The sequence below is a fragment of the Eurytemora carolleeae genome, unplaced genomic scaffold (assembly GCF_000591075.1).
Source record: "Eurytemora carolleeae unplaced genomic scaffold, Eaff_2.0 scaffold94, whole genome shotgun sequence".
NCBI lineage: Eukaryota > Metazoa > Arthropoda > Copepoda > Calanoida > Temoridae > Eurytemora > Eurytemora carolleeae.
This window is the reverse complement of record NW_019396036.1, coordinates 143,335-165,107: the sequence shown is the minus strand read 5'-3', so window position 1 is coordinate 165,107 and position 21,773 is coordinate 143,335. Positions and strand designations below refer to the sequence as shown.

The following is a 21,773-nucleotide window of genomic DNA, read 5'->3' as shown; positions in this document are numbered from 1 at the left end:
GTATGGGAAATGATTTTAACTATATACTCTTAAAACATCTGTTTCATGTTATATTTTGTATATTATTTTCAATATTTGTTTATGTACAGGCTGACAACAGTGTACCGTGCCCCCCGGAGGACTGGACGAACCCGCACCCTGAGCAAGGATTTAAAGGAACCGGTTTATTGAGCAGCTAACAGTCCAACCCTCCTCCTTGTACCTGACCACAACACTCATCTGCTCCAGTGCCAACATTAATTGTTATTAATGTGTTAATTTTTAGTTCATTGAGCCCCCCCCCCCCTTCCTGATGATATTAGATGAATACTGCATGTAGTGTATATTTACTTTCAGTAATAGCGCACTTGTACTCATTAAGAAGATTTATATCTAAGTCTCCAATATATCTCTAGATCTGAAAGAAAGACAAAAATTGGAGTAAACCATAAATTTATTCAACCCTTCGAGATTACTAATATCTTTGGCACCATGTTATTTACAAATTATTAATTCAATCTTCAGTCATTCCTTTATTGTTGAACGCTCCATGTCTGAATTAGACACAGAAATATATATAATTCAAATTCAGGTTTTGAAAGTTCTTGATCTTTCAGAAAAAAATGTCTGAACTTGAGAAGTTAAAAAAGCTTGAAGCTCTGGTTAGTACTCTCGATGTTTCTGAAAGCGATGAGTCTGATGAGGAATCAGAAGACGAAGAGAAAATATCCCAACCCTTCCTTAAAACTTCGGAACCACTTGTTACATTGAAAATATCTGAACCCGTCCTAAAAACTGCGGAACCATGTGTCAAGGAGAAAATATCTGAATCTGTATTCAAAACTTCGGAACCATCTGGAAAAGGGAAATTATCTGAACCCGTCCTAAAAACTGCGGAACCATGTGTCAAGGAGAAAATATCTGAATCTGTGTTCAAAACTTCGGAACCATTTGTCAAGGAGAAAATATCTGAACCCGTCCTCAAAACTTCAAAACCATCTGGAAAAGGGAATTTATCTGAACCCGTCCTAAAAACTGCGGAACCATCTGTCTTGAAAGAGGACGGAGAGAGTAAAATCCCAAGCGGTCTTGGAGCCAATAAAAGTCTCGGGTTAGAAAATACTGTATCAAGATCCGACACATTATCCGAACTCTTCCTCTCAGTAGATAATGTTGTTAATATTGCGCGACACCGCATAGAAGTAGATGAAGAAGAGGAGGAGGATGATGATGACGATGAAGACGACGAAGAACTAAAGCCAAAGAAAAGTCCGATGAACGAAAAGAAAGAAAGATCACTGGCATCCCTCACAGACATAGTTTACGAGGAGGACGGAAATATTAGTTTTCCGTTCGAGGTTGGAGAGGACAATTTCGAGGATTTAGAGGATATAAAGGACCAGCAGGAATTCATGAATCTGGAAGGGATTGGATCGGACGAGGGCAGGGAATCTGATAATGGTAGTGACATTGAGAAAGTAAGAATTAGTTTAAATTTGTCCAATTTTCATGATCAAGTCATCGGAATTGTTGTGGATATTGTTAATCTTGAACGCTAGATCTCGATATCCAATGTTAGTACTGATAATTTTGTAGATCAATGCTTGATCCTTCAGGCCTTCTATTAAAGTTATCCTTGCAGGGTTAGAAAAACATGTCAAAAATAAAAAAAAATAAAAAATAAAGGAAGAGAAAAAATAAAAACTCTACCAAAAAAAAAATAATGTCCCTTATTTTTAATCTTGATTCACTGGATATTCGTAATTATTAAATATAATATACTCTGTATATTAATGTGATATATGCAACCATATGAATATCATGACAACAATCGGAAATTTTCTTATATACTCCGCCAGGAGTCCTGAAAATAATCCTAACATAAACATAGACAATCACGGGATATCGAAGAGGGCCGGGTTAAATATATATCTAGAGATGTAGATCTGCATAAGATTGAGATCAATGATTGATCCCGAGATTTATAACACAAAAATCCACTTGTTAAAATAAGATTCAAACATAAAAAATTGATCTTTGACTATTTTCATCATCTTAGTTTTTCAGCGGATAAATATTTTTTGAAGACATTGATAAATCGCACGAATAGTAGAGGATATGAGGCTAGACGGGTTTATCTTTTTAAGAATAATTTTTAAAGATGGGGGGGGGGGTAAAAATTTGACATCAAAAGGCAAGTTCAATCCTTTTTAGTACTTTTTACCCAACATTTTATTAATTTTTCCCAAAAAATCTTTTATTTTCACTATTTCAGGACAGGATAAAGTTACTGACTCATTTTTGATTTTATCTAAAGCAATAATTATTTTAATACCTAAGCTACCGATAAATATTGCCGAAAAATGCAACTGAAATTATTATTAAAACGAAATTTGTATTACTATTTTTTCACTACAGAGCTTACATTTACCCACAAGTTGCTCAACCTCCCATTCCAAGTATTTATAAGTACCTTCTGTGCTATGAATTACTAACATTTAAAGCTAAATTATTAAAAAATTATTGAATTTTGGTTCAAAAAGTAAATTGTTGTAAGAAAAAGTGTGGGCATCGTGTATTAACTTTCGGGGTTTATTTAGAACTTTTAAACTTCCAGGAAGCACATTCAAACTCTCTCAATACGAATAATATTTTTTACCATTTGTAGTGCACTGTTCACTGTATATAGCAGGGTGTCTAAATACATTTATTCTTTCTCCATATGTAGAATTAACTATTCCAAATACAAACAATTGATTTTTAATCGAATCCTTAAAAGCATATTTTTTTATTTAATAACTACTCCCAACTTGGAACTCGTGGATTTTTAGATTCATGAAGAAGGTATACATTCTCAATATAAATAATTTATTTCTTTTAAATTTCAGACAAACTTCTCGAAGTTAAGTTGAATTTATTGAAATATTTTACAGAAAACTTAGATTTCAAAATCATTCATTTTCATTTTGATGCTAGCCCGGGGAAATACTTTAAGAAACTTGTAATTTTAACTAGCCTTTTTTATCATTCTCAAATTTTGGCTGATTTTATTATTTAAATTGGCGTTTTTTCAAAAATAATGATTGTCGACATTTTTTTCCGGGGAAAATGTTTGACTTTGTGATTTGCCATACAAAAATTTTGACCAGATGTGGGGGGGGGGGTACATATACATTAATTTGAAATTTCCAAAGTGTAATAAATTTGTGTTTTGCCAGGGTTCAGATTCAGAGAGTGAGAACGATGAAGATGATGAAGATGATGATGATACCCAGGAGGATGATCTTGTTCCAAATGAAGAAAATCTCGAATCTTTAAACGCCAATTACAAGGTTTAAAATTTCAAATTAATTTTAATTTAATTTAGATTTTTCTTTTGATTAAATTTGTAAGTTTGTTATGAAGGATGCATCATGTCGTACTTTGTATCTATATATCAAGTTGTAATCTCTGTTTGGGTGTCTGTTTGTTAGTTTGTACGATCATAACTCAGAATTTTGATTGGAGAACTCGGGAGACTCACGGAAATGTTCTATGATTGAGATTTTGAAGTCGTGGGTACACTTTAATAGCGAAAATTTAGTTTCCCGGTAAAATCGTTCAAGTGCAGGTAAACGGCAGGCGTAACATTTTGTAACCTGGGCAGCGCTAGGTTCCAAAGCTAGTTCTTTAAAAAAATTAGATTTCGAATTACAGTTATTTTGATTTTATTATAACTACAGGGAGTGTGTCGACTGTTACTATTACTGGATACCAACATAGACAAGCCAAATTTCTTTATAGATATATAGAGATTTGAGACTTTTTTACAGTAAGCTCGAAAAAAAAAATTTTTTGGGGGGGGGTTGTGATGAATTATTTTTTTTGGTAATTTCTTTACGTTGGCTAACTTTAAAGAGAATAGAATGAATGATAAAACTTATTATTGAATAAATAATTATCTCATCAATCTTCCTGAAATCGTTAATCACGCTGTAATCTCCCTAAACCTTATTCTACTACTAGGACTACCTGAGTTATGTGCTCGCTAGTTTGACCAAGGAGCTCCAGTCCAACCTTAACAGACAGCAGAGGATCATCACAATCTTAGAGGTATTGGGGTTGTACACGGCCAGGGTTGGGGAGGTTTTGGGGTTGTACACGGCCTGGGTTGGGGAGGTATTGGGGTTGTACACGGTTGGGGAGCTAGAAATTAAGGCGCTAAGTCTAACTTTTCTTGTTTTACTGAACTCTAAAATTTATTTTTGCCTTGAATTTTTAATTACGTATTCTTCTAGGGATTTTGTAAATGCGGTCTTTATTATGCGCCCCCCCCCCTTGCAGGAAGGTTATTGACAAAGGATTTACACATCCAACAAATGTATTGAAGGGACTCAAGACTAAAAAAAAAGAAAGAGAAAGGATTTACACATCCAACAAATGTATAGAAGGGACTCAAGACTAAAAAAAAGAAAGAGAAAGGATTTACACATCCAACAAATGTATAGAAGGGACTCAAGACTAAAAAAAAGAAAGAGAAAGGATTTACACATCCAACAAATGTATAGAAGGGACTCAAGACTAAAAAAAAGAAAGAGAAAGGATTTACACATCCAACAAATGTATAGAAGGGACTTAAGACTAAAAAAAAGAAAGAAAGGATTTACACATCCAACAAATGTATAGAAGGGACTCAAGACTAAAAAAAGAAAGAAAGGATTTACACATCCAACAAATGTATTATTGAAGGGACTCAAGACTAAAAAAAGAAACAGAAAGGACAAAAACAAAAAAGGTCGAGAAAACGAGGAAAAGCAACGAAAAACGATCAAAGAATATAAGTCCTTGATTTTCATATTTGATGTGCTAGATATTCGTAAATATTGATTTTGATAATATTATATATACTCCACCTGAAGAAGTACTGAGAATAACAAAACATGAACACATAAACATGCTGTGCCCCTGTGCGAACACATAAACATGCTGGCGCCCCTGTGTGAATCTTTAAAAGGGGATTTAAGTATTTCATGAGATTTTAATGGAGTACGAATTATAAGGGAGTCCTTCTCGGCTCGCCCTACCGGTTTTTTTCAGATTTTTTATTAGTTTTTTTAGTTTTTTTTTTTTGTAACTAAAGCTACAGATCTAAAAATTGAACTTTGAAAAGCCCTTGAAAAATTGATATAGAAACACGTGTCGCATCTTAATATTTATCCAAAAATATTCATCCATTAATATAGCACCCTGGACACGGGTAATATATTCATCCATTAATATAGCACCTTGGACACTGGAATTTTCTCATTTAATTCTGTAGCGTTCTTGTTTTTAATAAAAAGTTTGAAAGAGAAATGATTATACAGGCATGTGGTTTTTTACTATACCATATTAGATAAAACCAATTATAAAAAATACGTTTCTATTGAAAATATTTTTGCATCCCAAAAAATGTATTTGTTTTGCGTTATTCAGCCTAGTTTTTCCCTGTTTCATGTAAACAATAACCTATTCTGCAGGAATACATGTACGCGGTATTTGTCAACAGACAAATATTTCTTGAATCAAATGAAGTACAGTGTGCAAAGCATGTATAATCGAATTTGTATGGTAGGGCGGGCCGGGTCGATTCCTTCTCCCTGATATTCCATACTCCTTGCCCTTACTTCACTTAAGAGTATAATATGCTGGTCAGTTTATTACAATTTCCAATTTTACATAAACTAATGTACTAAATCTTACCAATATATTTTCTAATATATATTTTTTAATTTGGAAATTGTTATCTAACCCGGGTTTTGTTCAAAGTTTATTCTCAATATAGCAGATAAATTTCTGATTTATGAACTGAAGTAGAATTTATAGCTCCGAGAATGGAATTAATCTTAAACCTGAACCTAGGAGAAGGAATCTGAGCTGAGTAAAGCATCCAGAGCTTCAATAAACCAGCATGTATCAGTTACCAAGAAGACCCTGAGCTTGTTTGGGTATCCGTACTTCAAGGATGTACAGATGTATCACCCTCCACCCAATGCGGATACAATAAGGAAACTATTAAATCTTTTGTTCTTATTCATCCCCATCAGGTACATATACATTAATTTGAAATTTCCAAAGTGTAATAAATTTGTGTTTTGCCAGGGTTCAGATTCAGAGANCCCCCCCCCTGTATGCACCCCTGATTCCAATACGGCATTTTTAAGAGGAAGCTGCCCAAGGAAGTTACGTGCACTTGCCATGTTGAATTATAAGAAGTATATTTTAGGGTTAGGTTAGGTTTAGACACTTTCTGGACCGAGCGCTTAGGCAATGGGGCCGAGCGCCGCGGCCAGAACAGACAGTTTCTCTGTCTTATAATTTATTGCGGAATGCGCACGTAACTTCCTTGGGCGTCTGCCTTTTAAGACGTCTCTTTTGGAAAATATATTTCTGAAAGCAAAAACCCAATCTTTTTGTATTGAAAAAACGAAAATTTAAAGAAAATGAAATAAAGGAATAGAAGCAAGATATTTAAATTAAGATGATACTATTTTTTAATTAATGATTGCAATGCAAGATTTTATATTGTTATTTTTACCAGAAAACGGAATAACACTGAACTAGATGTCTGGATAGAGTTCCCCAGGTAAAGCTTAGATCATCACAAGGAGAAAAATATTATTTTAGATTTTAATTTTTAACTTTTGTAACAATAATATTGATTTGAACTTTGTGTTGTGAATCTCAGGATCAAGCATTGATCTCCATCTTATACAGACCTTCTTCTTCCATATTCTGTGATTGTCTAACCCTGCAGGGATAACTTTTATTGAGGGATCAAGCATTGAACCTAAAACTTTAAAGTCCTCACAATGAATATCAAGATTAAGCGTTAAAGATTAACTTTTTTCCACAAAAATTACGATCTCTAAATAATTTTCCTATGCTTTCTGTTTAGAAGAAACATTTTAATTTGTTTTTTTTGTTGATTTAGATAAATTATATTAGTAGTAGTTGAGCTAATATGTGGATTTTATAAATCCTTAATTTTAAACCTTTTTTTAAAATTGTATGTTATCCCTCGGGTAAACTTATACTTTTACGGTTTCATAAATTTTGTTTATTTCATTGTTTTTATTTATTATTCATTCTTAGAAACCACAATAAATTGTACACAATACTCTTGTTATAATGTTGATGTTGATGGATTGGTTTGGTTTGGCGTTGATTTTGATTTTGGTTTGGGTTTGGGTTTGGTTTAGTTTTTTGTTTGATTTGGCTTTGATTTTGGGTTTGGTTTTGGTTGGTTTTATGATTGTAATATGAGTTTTGATTTGGTTCGGTTTGGTTTGGCTTTGATTTTGATTTGAAATACTTGTAGAATGTGGACCCGTGATGAAAGGAAGAAACTAGTCAACACTGTTCGACGGGAAGCTCGTCAGAAGCTCCTCTGGAAAACCTACGAGGAGAAGGACGAGCTGGACTCCAGGCTCAAGAAGATCGGGTTGAGGGAGCAGGAGAGGCTGGAGCTCGAGGAGAGGTTGGACGAGGTTAACTTGAGGATTAGACAGATCTTTAAAATCCCGGATGAGAAACTGCTGCAGGATAAGGATGAGGAGTATGATTGGATGAAGATTGCTGCACGAGATATGAAGATGAATCACAGTGCTACTGAGTGTATGCTTCACTGGAGAAATCTAGCTCATCCGTCAATTAATAAAGCACCTTGGACACGGGTAATATATTCATCCATTAATATAGCACCTTGGACACGGGTGATAAAAACATCCATTAATATAGCACCTTGGACACGGGTAATATATTCAATATTCATCCATTAATATAGCACCCTGGACACGGGTAATATATTCATCCATTAATATAGCACCTTGGACACGGGTAATATATTCAATATTCATCCATTAATATAGCACCCTGGACACGGGTGAGAAAAACATCCATTAACATAGCACCCTGGACACGGGTGATATAATCATCCATTAATATAGCACCCTGGACACGGGTGATATAATCATCCATTAATATAGCACCCTGGACACGGGTGATATATTCATCCATTAATATAGCACCCTGGACACGGGTGATAAAAACATCCATTAACATAGCACCCTGGACACGGGTGATATAATAATCCATTAATATAGCACCCTGGACACGGGTGATATAATCATCCATTAATATAGCACCCTGGACACGCGTGATATATTCATCCATTAATATAGCACCCTGGACACGGGTGATACAATAATCCATTAATATAGCACCCTGGACACGGGTGATATAATCGTCCATTAATAAAGCACCCTGGACACGGGTAATATATTCATCAATTAATATAGCACCCTGGAGTCTGGGCACGGGTGATATATTCATCCATTAATATAGCACCCTGGACACGGGTGATAAAATCCTCCATTAACATAGCACCCTGGACACGGGTAAAATAATCTTTTTCCTGCCATCTTTTTACTTTTCCTTTTTTCTTCTCCCCTTGTATCTCTCTTCATTTCTTTTCTTTCTCTTTTACATCTTCCTTTTTCGGTTTTCTTTTTTTTCCTTTTTAAATTTGTTTTCTCCCATTCTTCCCTCTCTTTATCCTTTCTTTTCTTTTCCTTTCTTTTTTCTTTTAACTCTTCTTTTATTTTCTTCTCTGCTTTCTTCCGGCCCAACTTTTCCTCTTCCTTTTATTCGTTTTCCATTCCATCTTTCTGTTCCTCCTTCCCACACCCAATTATGTCATGTGGCTTTATACATTACTTACACTATGCTTATTTTTCTTTTGATATTCCCGTCAATTTTATTATTTTCTGATATTTTATCTTCAATATTGTTCTTAACTACCTTGAAGTTTTATAAAAGTATCCATAAATTCCAGCAAATGTGGCAATTACCACCTTGCAAACAAGAACTGCTATATTTAATGGATTGAATGGATTATATGGATTATCTAGAAAGAGAATGGATTGTTTTGATTGCATTTAGAAGAAGGACGGATTGTATGGATTGTATACAAGAAGGATGGATTGTAAAGATATCTAGGAAGAAAATGTATTAAATGGATTGTATCTAGGAGGAGGATGGATTAAATGGATTGTATCTAGGAAGGTACATGGCTTTAATGGATTGTATCTAGAAGGAGGATGGATGGATTGTATCTAGAAGGAGGATGGATTAAATGGATTGTATCTAGGAGAAGTATAGATTAAACGGATTGTATCTGGGAAGTGAATGGATTAAATGGATTGTTTCTAGTAAAAGGATGGATTAAATGGATTGTATCTAGTAGAAGGATAGATTAAACGGGTTGTATCTGGGAAGTGAATGGATTAAATGAATTGTTTCTAGTAAAAGGATGGATTAAATGGATTGTATTTAGAAGGAGAATGGATTAAATGGATTGTTTCTAGAAAGGAGGATGGGTTAAATGGATTGTATCTAGGAAGAGAATTGATTAAATGGATTGTATCTAGGATAAGGATGGATTTAATGGATTGTATCTAGGAAGATACATGGCTTTAATGGATTGTATCTAGAAGGAGGGTGGATTAAATGGATTGTATCTAGAAAGAGGATGGATTTAATGGATTGTATGTAGGAGGAGGATGGATTAAATGCATAGTATCTAGAAAGAGGATTGATTAAATGGATTGTATCTAGGAGGAGGATGGATTACTGAAAAGGTTTGCGGATTCTACTGATGGAAGAGAATGGGATTCGATAGCTAAAGAACTGGGAACTAATAGAACAGCTATAGCCTGCTACACAAGGTCATGTATAATCTATATATGCATACTTTGCTTTCTGTTTCTCCGTTTGTATCCAATAAACGTCAAAACGGCTGAACCGATCGGGTCAAAATTTTTGTGGGACCTCACAGGACCCCCTAGGGAAGGTTTATGGATGTTGAGCATTACAAAAATTTGCGAAGCGCCCTAAAAGCCTAGTAAAATAAACATTAACTAAATAGATAATTAATTTAATGAATTTGAATTTAATGTTTCAATATAGAATTTAAGTAAACTTCTAAACACGCAGTGGATAATAATCTGTATATCTTTGCAACCCCATGTCATAAACCCTAAATATTTGAAAATATAAATTCTGTTAGATCTAATAATCGAAGTTTGAAATATCAAAGAATTACACTATCAGATAAAGGGATTGGAAAATTTTAGTTTGTGGCAAAGACTCAATTCCTTTGATTTCAAAAATCCACATTGTTAGAACCAGGAGTTTATTTTACGTTTGATTTCTCTAGGTTTATGCAGAAGCACAATATTAAAACAAACTGCAGGTCTTGGACAGACAGAGAGGATGAGAGACTTAGAAGACTTGTGGCGCATAGTAGGGTTTATAACTTCATTCCTTGGTCTAAAATATCCTACTATATGGAAAGGTATGATATGGAGTAGGGTTTATAACTTCATTCCCTGGTCTAAAATATCCTGTTCAAAAAATCAGTAAATCCTAAAGAAATGTTCATAACCTGTAAATGGATCCGCATCCAAATTCAATGGATCCTAAGCACTGCTTATATTGTTTAGGAGAACGAAGGATCAATGTTATCAGAGATATACATACAGTCTTAGAGAAACAATTAGGAAACCAAACATAAACATTAAACACTACTAAAGGGGGGTTAATCAAAGGGACGGTAATGTTCAAGTGATCATCATTTAAAAAAAAAATTAAAGTAGCAAACCCGATTCACAACAGTACCTTGTTCAATTAAGGATTCAGGAAATATCTTTATTTTCCATCTGAAAATTAATCATTCTCATCTGTGGTTCCTCTTGTTGATTTATGCTGCAAAGAGGCTGGAGAAAACGGTCAGAATTTAGTAATTGAAACCTAAAAAGGCTGGGGTTTTTTTGCACTTGCACTCTCATTGTTGACACTACCACCTTAAAATATTTTCACTTTTTATGAAATAACGTTTTTGTAACTAAAGCTACAGATCTAAAAATTGAACTTTGAAAAGCCCTTGAAAAATTGATATAGAAACACGTGTCGCATCTTAATATTTATCCAAAACAAAAAAAATATTTTTTACAGTTTTTACCCTTTCTGTGGCATTATTTTTCAAACCTTCCTATCACCCAAAACTATTCAAGTTTAATTTTTTTAATGAGCTGGCCTTGAAAATTTGGGCTATGAACATGCATTTCAACCCATTACCTACTAAAGACCTTTTTCTATTGTGGGGGGCGTAGGACAGCCCCCTCCCCCCAGGTTGTACATAGATTCAGACCCCTCAGCCTTTATAGAGTTAAGATAGAAGAACGAAGATAACTTATTCCTTGTTATCTAGATAAAGGTTTAAAGGGTACTGAAGTGAATCGAACATTCCAATTTTTATAAATGAAGGTTCGTTTGAAATTTCGTGTACAGCCCCTTTAAGGAAAGTGTACACTGTACATTGATAACAAACAGGGATATAATTCGAATTTATTAAGTATTAGTAACTATTTTTATGTCAATCTGATTTTGAGAAAAATATGTGGAACTGAACTAAAACTGTTTCTACAAACATAGGATTAACATAAGATTAGTGTAATCCACTCAAAATATTATCTTTCTATTACTTAAAACTATTTTTAACAAAAAATACCAAATAAATAGTTGATTTAGTATCTTATGTCTTCAATGTCCAAAAAAAACTGTCAAGAATGATGTCAAACTTTATTTCGCTTTTAGCTTTCCATTAAGAGGATCGATGGAGGTGCAACAGTGCATTTATAAATCTAACCTTAACTCGGGACAAAATAAAATGTACTTTTAGGAAATGTCACGGTATCGATTTTAACACAAAATGTATTTTTTTCAAATATTTATCTTTTTTTTTAAATGTCGTGAGAACTGAGAAGAAAATTTCGACTTAACTTTTGTGTTCTATGTTAATCGTTTGTTTTCAGACCAAAAATTTCCTAAACACAAAACAGTTATACCATAAAACCGTGAAATAGCAACAAGACTGTAAGACACAATATACAATTTTTGATAGTTTAATGAACATTAAATCCTCAAGTTGACTTTTATTCTACTGGTATTATTTGATTGCTTCAACTTCAAAAACACGCATTGCTTAAATGTCGTCTTCCTATTGACACAGCTTTTTGAGACCTACTGTACATTGTAAAAGTACAAAACCCCATTTTGTAAGCAACATAACAGAAAAGTCTGCTGTATGTATGCAGGGATGGGTTGGAAAACATTTGTTTTATGTTTGCTCCTGCTAGACACGGTTCCTGGAGATATTATGAGGAATGGCTTCTGGTTCTAGGAGAACGACTCTACGGAAGAGATTGGTCCAAAATTACAGAGCTAATTCCTTCCCGAACCCCTATGCAGGTAAATCCTGTTCAATGAACCGTCAACATCAAATGTGGTGTAAATTTAAAGTAAATTTTTTTAAAAAAATTGTAAGCTGCCGAATTATTCAGAAGCAATTCTGAATTAAAACATTTTTCTAAGTGTCTTCTTTACACGAATAATTTCTTGCAATTGTTTTTAGCTGTCGCCGATTAATAATTATTAATAAACCATCCAATTTGATCAACTACAGTTTACAAATTTGTGCTTAAAATCGTTTGAAATTCGTATATTGCATATACGCTTAGGCGGCTACGAGTGCTGACCCATATTTAATTGAATGCTTGGTTGTCTTGTCCTTTAACAATAATAACATTATGCCAGAGACTTAACCTTATGGTTGAGAGTGTAATCCGGTTGATTTAATGTGATATACGGGATAGACTGAAGATTCTTCAATAGATAATTTAAAACAAAATGCATAAAAGGATTGATGTTGACCGGAAACCGCTAGGGGGTAAATAAACTGACTGAGCCGCATAATTTTAGATGAAAAATGTTGATCAATGGGTTCCTATGACCTTGTCTTTTTGCAGGTTCACTGCCATTGGAACAATCACTTGAAGTGCGACTACAGACCCTGGACCCAACAGGATGATATCCTTCTTCTACAGAGTGTCAAGCAATTTGGTCTTAAAAGCTGGGCGAAGATTGCGGAGAGGTTTAACGACAGTGGATCTCGGAGCCGAACCCGCTGTAGGCAGAGGTTCAATGGTATCTTTAACCTGTTTAAGAAGAACCCAGAGAACTTGCATGAAACCTTGTCTCAGATGGACACTAACAGGAACGCTGCAAAGAGGAGAGACCGCGTGTTTGATGAATTAGATAAGAAGTTCCAGGATTGGATTACAAGGATAGACGAGGAGCCAGTAGTATCAGATATACAGATTGCTAAAATAAACCTGGAGGAGGAGACGTCTCTTCCTAATGGAACGGTTGTGAAGAACTCTCTCCTAAGCAAGTTTGTCCGACACATACAAACTTTGCTACCTGAGATTAAACCTAAACCCCTAGTTCCGCTTCCTCCTCCCCGGCTCCGAACCCTTCCTGATCAAGAGGATGCAATTCATTCGAAACCTCTCAATCTCTCAAAGCTTTTGAGAAAAAAGCGTGTAGGTCGTCCTAACAGATTGAAACCTAAACGTGAAGTGACCCGGGTTAAGTTGGGTTTGGAGAGAACGACTGTTATGGATCGGGAGATCAGTAGATTTCTAAACCCCAGTTTTACAACCAGACAGCGTAGATACAAGGTTAATCTAAGCGAGGAGGAGCTGGGCTTTATTAATATTGCAGCGAGGAACCTGGACGGAATCCTTGATTTCTCAACCTTTAAATCAAACCTGAGTCCAGAGAAGATTAACGCGTTAAACTCTGGAGAACGCCAGGTGCTGGAGAGCTACTGGTTCCAATCAGATATCACTGAGGCTGAGAGTCCTGAGGCAAAGAAGGTACGTCGGACGACCTACGGTAGAAGATCCACGGACGGGATCGATGGAGAAGGATCGAGGAAAGAAGCTGAAACTGTGAAGACGGATCTGTTAATGCCGACCATTGCCTCGCTCAGGGCTTTTAGGGGGATCCTGCTTCACGCTGATTACACGGCGGAGCTCGCCAGGGAGGCGGAAGCTGACCCACTTGCTATAGTGCGAAATTATTGTGCTGGGAACACCAAGAAAATATTAAGAACCGGAGTAAACAACGTCGATATAATTCGACGTGCCAAGGTTGGACAAACCTTGTTTACTCCGCTCATGAATGCATCGGTAAGATTATTTTAGTATTATTCTTTTCATCTTGGAATAGTTTCTATTTTCCAGGAATTTTTATGTCTATTTTAAGCAACTTTTATTTAAAATTTCTCATTCTTTTTTAATTAAAATTATTGTAAATTCCTATAAATTAATTTCAATAAACCTTGAATTACATTGAAGGCTGAGGAGCAGGAGAAGATGAAAGATCAGGTTGAAGCAGATCAACGGTTGGTTGATAGGATCGTGAAACTGTTTTACTGGCCGGCCAAGATGTCCGTAACGACCCCCTCGGAACCCGAGGTTCTCTTTCAGAACGAGAACGGAGAGGAAAACTTATCCGCAACTGATCCATACGAACCTGCCAGCATGGCGAGTTCTGTCGCCGAGGATACCCCGAGCTCCAGGGCTCCTGATCCTGCCACCTGTCAGCTCTACGCTAACTTACCGTCAGTTCACTCGGTTTACTCCAATGTAAGTTCTCCAGCTACCCCTGCTACTAGAACCTATTCAAGAAAACGTCCTGCATCCAAACTTGGGTTTAACTTTCAGGATCTCTTGACCCCGTCTAAACGTCCAACCCTAGAACAGAATGGAGGATCCTCTCAAAGATTGAATACCTCGGGTTCAAGTTTGGCTGGAATACAACCCTTGTCAGCTCCTTTCCGTCCTCCTTCCTCTCCTCTAGGTCTTAAACCTATACAAAATCTTCTCCCTACACCCAACACACCTCAACAGTTTCGAGCTCCAGCAGGGGTTCAGCTTTCCAACCTAAGATTGGTCTCGGAGCTTCCAGCTCCAGGTTCTCCAGTTCGACTAGTTAAACCAGGAACCCGGAGAAACAAGCCTGGTGAAACCGACTCGAAAATGTGATAAAGATCTAGTAAATATATTCTTTTGATAAATTGTTACAAAACCGTCATAAACATTTTATTTATTATGGACCAGAGAAGATGAGTATTTATTAAGGATTAGAAAAAAAGAAATCAAGAAAGAAATCTGTGGCACGAATTTAGTATGTATTTGGTTGAGAAACGGGTCGGATTAGGATAGGTTGGTGGTCTGGATTACAGATCTATAGCTCGTACGGAAACTTGGAAATACATTTAGATTTAAAGGTTTGGAGTAATTTTTCATCAAGTTTTTGTGTTTGCCTGGTTTAGATTTATAAAAATCTAGATTAAGAAAATTATACAAGGTTGGATAGGATCAATGGATAAGGATACGAGAGTTATGTGAAAATACATTTTATCTATTTTTGGTTTGCTCTGAGGGATTGCATCTTCTATAATCCCGCATCTTTTCTTTGATGTTTAAATTCTTACCAATTTCTATCCCTTGGAGCTTTTAAACCCTGGATCTTCAAGATCATCCCTCTTCTCTCACAGTATCATAGGATATCCCAGGGTGCTCCAATAAACACGAAGAGTTCTTATAGTACGTATCTAAGCAATAATAGATGTAATCTTGGGATTTTGAAAATGGAGTCTGCAAGTTTTGTTCCTAAAGAGTTGACGGACAAATAAAAAGACTAGTCCAAATTTAAATTTATTCATGCTTCAAATTAATATTGTTCGTAAATCTAATCAAAATTATACAGTAAGAGGAAACGACAAAGACCCTCATCATTTTTCGTAATGTATAATATAAATAAAATATATCTTCTTTGACAAAACTTTGAATATCAAAAATACATAGAGATATAACTTCAAGCCGTTACTTGTATACTCATGCTTTGATTTATTATTATGAACTGCACGTTTTATTTTTATGGGTTTTTGTTTTTTAAGTACCATGAAAAACAGTTAAAATTTTGGAAACTGAGATCTGAATTATGTAGTTACCTCATCAATTGTTAAGCACTTTCAGATTGTAGACACGCACAGTAGGAACCATAAAACTATGGTACCGGGGGACTTCAGTTAAGTAACCTAATTGTTATAACGCAGATAGATTTATCAGCTATAGTTTGAAATCGACTATTTAGATAATAACTTGAGTATAACAGTAGTCTTTCTATTCTACCGCGTATGAGTCCCATTGTACCAAATGTAGAAGACCGAATTTAAAGGGGGAGACCGGCTATGTAACATATTTGAGCTGATAGTGCAGTATTGTAGAGAAAACTTCAAATTCATTTGATACCAAAAAGACATTATTTCGGTGTACAGGAGCGTAAAGTCGTTTGTAATATCTCACCAGTTGTTTCAGCCAGCAGAAGAAACGTTTTTTTAATTATTTAATAAACCAGACAAAACTTATAAAAAAGATTAATTTAGAACTAATTTTATGTTTAGAAACATATTTCTTAAAAGAAGTTATCGATGAAAGCCAGTAGTAGAACCGTAGAATCGACAACTTCATTAACACAATTACCTTCGCTGTTTCTATAGTTTTTTTCCCCAGATTTCTTCAAAATGTCGTTTTCACAATTAAAATGAAGAAAACTTCCAACAAGCGACCCTAGCAAGAAACCTGCGAGATATTTAAATTGATTTTAATAACTTAATAACTTGATTATAGAAGTTAAATATTTTCCTTAACCTGTTTGTATAAATGTAACTAATTAGTAAAATAGTATTGTAGAAAACAAATGCTGTCTGAAACAACTGGTGAAATATTGCAAACGACTTTACTCACTTATTTAAGAATTGTATCACCGTAAAAATGTCTCATTGGTATCTATTAAATCCTAAAGTTTTTCTCTACAATACTGCATTCTCAGATCAAATATGTTACATAGCCGGCCTCTCTCTTTAAGAGTTCTTTAAAGTCTTACATTTTCTTGGACCCCCTTTATACAGGGTACCCACAACAGATGAGATTACAGCGACAACTACAGAATTTGCTCAGTCTTAATTCCAGTAATTTTGCCTATTATCCTGTAAAGAACTAAAGCTGAGAACAAGTGCTTTATAGTTCTAGATTGTACATGTCTATGGCTACTAAACAGTTAAACTGTAAAAGTAAATTATAGAGGTAAAAGCCAAGGTGTTGCGACCCAGTCGTAAAAATGTATGCAACTTTTAGCAGCAATCTTTGTGTGATTCTTACTTACATTATTCACTGCAGCTGTAAACATGTTTCCTTCACAATTAAAAATTATAATAAAACCTGCAAGTCATTGCATCCAAAGAGTTAAAGGTCGTTATGTAACTAGGGTTTCCAATTCTTCCAATCGGAAATGCGCGAAACTAAAAGGCTCGCAATTAAAATCCACTTTCGTTGAAAATCTAGTCTATTTTTATTTGTAGGATTAGACGGGAAGGGAGTATAATTACGACGTGAAGGTTTATCTTTTTTTCTAATCTAAAAATATACTTTTAACAGAATATTAAATAAGTCGGAAACCTAGATAAATTAGCAAGCTTTTAGGTGAAGGGATCTGAAGAATGAATTAAAGGGAGTGACCGGCTATGTAAGGTAGTTGAACTGTTTGGATTCATTTGAGACATATTAAACTTTTTAAAGATCTGTAAATCCTGAGTTTGAGCGCAAATTCGACGTTCAAAACTCTGGGGGTGGATACGTTTCAGAATTATTTTTTTAAAATTATTAAATAACGACAACGAAAAATAAAGTAAAAATTATACAGTAATCTAATTAGATGGTTAGGAACATATTTCTCAAAAGAAATTTGTCAATAAATCAATGCTAAAATCGATTATTTCGTTTTCATTATTATATTGAATTTCTAATTTTCTTTGAATTTATTCGCAGATTTCTTCAAATTCTTCAAATGTCGTCTTAATAATTCTAGAAAATCTGCGAAAACTTTGTGAATAATGAGATAATAGAAACTAATAATTGAACAAGATTACTTATTTTCGATGATAAGATTAATTTTTATTTCTCAACATGTTCCTATACATGACGTCTGTAGTTTACTGTAGAACTTTTTTACATTTTATGTCGTCGTTATTTAATAATTTAAAAAAACTAATTCTGAAAACGTATATACCCCCAAAGTACATCGAATTTGCGCTCAAACTCAGGATTTAAAAATCTTTAAAAAGTTACTCCATTTAATTCTGTTTTTTTTTTCATCTTATAAATCTCGTTCTGTGTGACTAACCCTGTAAACTCGTCCCATCTTGGTTCCAGATTTAAGTTCTAAAATAACAGTTTGTGTGCCAGATATATACGTGTGTGTTAGCACTAGCTAATGATGGGAAGTGAATGGTAAATGTAATATTTAATAGATTAAATACCTCTTTACTTTTTATCTTTGGTTTGCTTGTAAACCTTTATGTTCTCTATTGTGCATACAAACATTTCAGTCACAGGGTGTCTCTTTCTGGTGTGCAGGCGATTTACAGGGTGATATATTATGGGACCCATGAAACAATAGGAAGACGAGTGTAAGACTTAATTTTTGATAGATCCAAGGAGCATGAACCAATGCATTTACTTGCTCAGACTTTACTTAATAGGTTAATTTTCAATCTACATGGTGAAACACTTAAGATTGTCGTCGTCGTGAACCCCAGAGTTTTTTTTTTACACGGTGACCCAGAAAATCCAAGAGGTTTGTCTCCAGGGTGACCAAAAACGGATTTCTGTCTCCAGGGTGACCAAAAAACGGATTTCTGTCTCCAGGGTGACCAAAAAAACGGATTTCTGTCTCCAGGGTGACCAAAAAACGGATTTCTGTCTACAGAACAAAATTACCTCTGAGTGGGTCACTTGATTATCCTTCGTTGAATAGCAAACCTTGTACACGAAAGTAAAAATGTGAGGTTCATAGCAGGGAAGCTAGTGCTCCCTCGCTGCAAATAATAACTATCTTGAAGTGCAGGAGTGGTAACCTAGGACATGCAAGTAGAATACTCAACGCTGAGGTTGCAATTTACAATTAAGCAAAACAAAACAAACGGAGAGAGGGACATCTATACAATGAAAGGGTGATCGTGCATATTCTTAAAATGGCGCAAAGACAGCGACTCGTAAACATTCTTTCAAAAGCAGCGCCGTAAATGGACGGGAAAAGGGAGGCAAGAAAAAGAGAAACTGCGGACGTGCAGATGGAGAAAGGAGAAAAAACTTAAAAGATGAACATTTGAAATTATATATAATTATATGTTAAATATGCCTCGTAACATTTTATTTTACAAAAATTATAAGAAATTAATTATAAAAATATTGTAAAAAAACTTTTCTTCCAATTTTGGCTTTTCTGCGAACTTCTTATCTATATATTTTACATTCCGAAAAATGTATAGGACACAGTACTACTTCTTAGGTCTAGCAACCCTCATGCATCAAATACATTATGCAGTCTTAGATCGTTCTGCAGATCTGGACACCCCGAGTCAGTGACAAAAACCTCAGACAAGTCACATTTTAAGTTTTGTTTTCAGGATTTTAAATCTGTAAATTTTTTACTTTGATTAAAAAACAATACCACTGAATAAATTTAGCAGATTATTCTGGTTAATTTTTGGATTTTCCAAATTTTGAAGAAAAAAAATCTTTTTATGGAGTAGTAATTAATTCCTTACCGGCCGTAAACCAATCTCAAGTTATAATAATTTGACTTTTATTAAATAAAAAGAAGAAGACCAGCTAAATCAATGTATAAATACTATAATATAATGTTGATTAAAAAACTACACTCCAATTTAGTTATTACCCAACAGCTCGGTGACCCTGCAGCCTCTATCATCTCACGTAATATATAAGAGAAATTGCAAGTAAAGTGCAAAATGTCGCATTATAATTTTGCGCGAAAAGATTGATAGATAGTCTTCATGATTTGAAGAGAAAACTGGAGGATACGAGACAAGAGGGTTAAAGCACTTTCATTTAAAACCACTCGAGGAAAAATATTAAAATAACAATAAAAAGATATTTTTTATCTTCGTTCTCTGCCCTACCCGTAACTATGTGTTAAGTTCCTGGTTCCTCGGAGTAATCTAACTCCGACCCCGGGACGTCTAGGGGATATTTATCTCTCATTCTCATACTTTTACACTCTCCCCCTCCCCCCGTCTTCTTCTATAGAATTCCTGGCATTGAGCAGATCGTTCCCGGCTCCAGAACCTGGAGCAAAAACACGGATAAAAACCGTTCCTTCAATATTCAAATCATAACCTACAGTCTAGCAGTCAATCCCTGGTGTAGTGCGCACATTCCGCACGCACGTTCTGCGTCTTTTTACGCGCAAAAAATCAATCTTTGAACTTACGCACTTTTTACGCATTTGTTCCGCCTTATTTGTGTGCATAACTGGTGGGTTTTATCTCCATGGTTTAATGCTACCAATAAATCAGTATTTTACAGACAAGATGTGTGCATAAACAGTTTCTCCGACCCGGAACTATATACTGATATGAAGTGTTCTATATTAAATATAATTTACACCTTTTCACCTTATGAAACAGGAGGGGAGCAAATGGAAAGATGTAGATAGGAGAAATAAGAGGAGATGGTGAGTGAAGAACAGAACAGAAAAGAACAGAATAGAACAGAACAGAACAGAACAGAACAGAACAGAACAGAACAGAACAGAACAGAACAGAGAACACAGAATATAGAACACATGACACAGAACAGAGAACAGAGAACACAGAACAGGGAACACAGGATATAGAACAAAGAACACAGAACAGAAGAGAGGGGGAGCTAAGTAAAGATAAGAGAAAGAAGACACTAAAATACTAAAGCCATGAAATATAAAAGATTCCCTGAAATTGATTGAAAATCGAAATAAGCACAAGAAATATCAACAAAAACACATTAAATATTTATTAATGCGGAAATCAAACAAAAAGCTTAGTTCCTGGACCGCAATTTAATACAGAGATTCTCAATAAGGAAGGAAATTAACTACAGAGATTCTCAATAAATAAGAGAATAATTAATACAGAGATTCTCAATAAGTAAGGAAATTTAATACAGAGATTCTCAATAAATAAGAGAATTTAAAACAGAGATTCTCAATAAATAAGAGAATTTAATACAGAGATTCTCAATAAGCAAGGAAATTTAATACAGAGATTCTCAATAAATAAGAAAATTTAAAACAGATTCTCAATGAATAAGAGAATTTAATACAGAGATTCTCAATAAATAAGAGAATTTCATACAGAGATTCCCAATAAGTAAGAGAATTTAATGCAAAGATTCTTAACAAGTAAGAGAATTAATTACAGAAATTCTTAGTAAGTAAGAGAATTTAATACAGAGATTTTCGATAAGCAGGAGAATTTAATGTAGAAATTCTCAATGAGCATAAAAATATATTTATATAAATTATATTTTTTGTTTTCTTTGATATTTAATTCTTAATAAATCCTAGTTTTTAGACTTTCGGAGTTTGATAGATTTTCTTCTAATCAGTAAATTAATTTTTGAAGAATGAGATAGCGACAAATACTGTTATGGTTCTTAAATAAATGCTCCGCAAATTAAATACGAGTTATTTAATTCCCATTGGACTCCCTGTTGATTTCAATTTCCTAAATCGATTAAATCTTTTCCTTCTAACCTTAAAGGGGTCTGTAGACGTAATTTTGAATTTTAGAGTATCTGTAATGTGCGCTTTTGTTGTACATTACGAACTCTGTAGTGTGCGCTATTGTTGTACATTACAAACTCTGTAGTGTGTGCTATTGTTGTACATTACAAACTCTGTAGTGTGTGCTATTGTTGTACATTACGAACTCTGTAGTGTGCGCTATTGTTGTACATTAC

At 34.6% G+C, this 21,773-nt stretch overlaps 1 protein-coding gene across 1 annotated transcript; it reads left to right on the top strand.

The window, feature by feature from the left end:
• Positions 1 to 58: 58 nt before the first annotated feature.
• Positions 59 to 15,004, top strand: LOC111698970 (uncharacterized). Its single transcript, XM_023469482.1, has 12 exons — positions 59 to 1,457; positions 3,198 to 3,311; positions 3,985 to 4,071; positions 5,860 to 6,005; positions 6,539 to 6,583; positions 7,319 to 7,673; positions 9,616 to 9,725; positions 10,217 to 10,354; positions 10,503 to 10,559; positions 12,198 to 12,309; positions 12,867 to 14,093; positions 14,262 to 15,004. Exons 1-12 carry the CDS (start codon positions 603 to 605, stop codon positions 14,949 to 14,951), a joined length of 3,936 nt encoding a protein of 1,311 aa, XP_023325250.1. The 5' UTR covers positions 59 to 602; the 3' UTR covers positions 14,952 to 15,004.
• Positions 15,005 to 21,773: the final 6,769 nt, after the last annotated feature.

Excerpts from the sequence above, each read along its gene's own strand:
- LOC111698970 (XM_023469482.1), top strand. The coding sequence starts at position 603 with ATGTCTGAACTTGAGAAGTTAAAAAAGCTTGAAGCTCTGGTTAGTACT. Across the intron at positions 6,584-7,318 it reads GTCTGGATAGAGTTCCCCAG|AATGTGGACCCGTGATGAAA; the intron begins GTAAAGCTTAGA and ends AAATACTTGTAG. Across the intron at positions 12,310-12,866 it reads CTTCCCGAACCCCTATGCAG|GTTCACTGCCATTGGAACAA; the intron begins GTAAATCCTGTT and ends GTCTTTTTGCAG.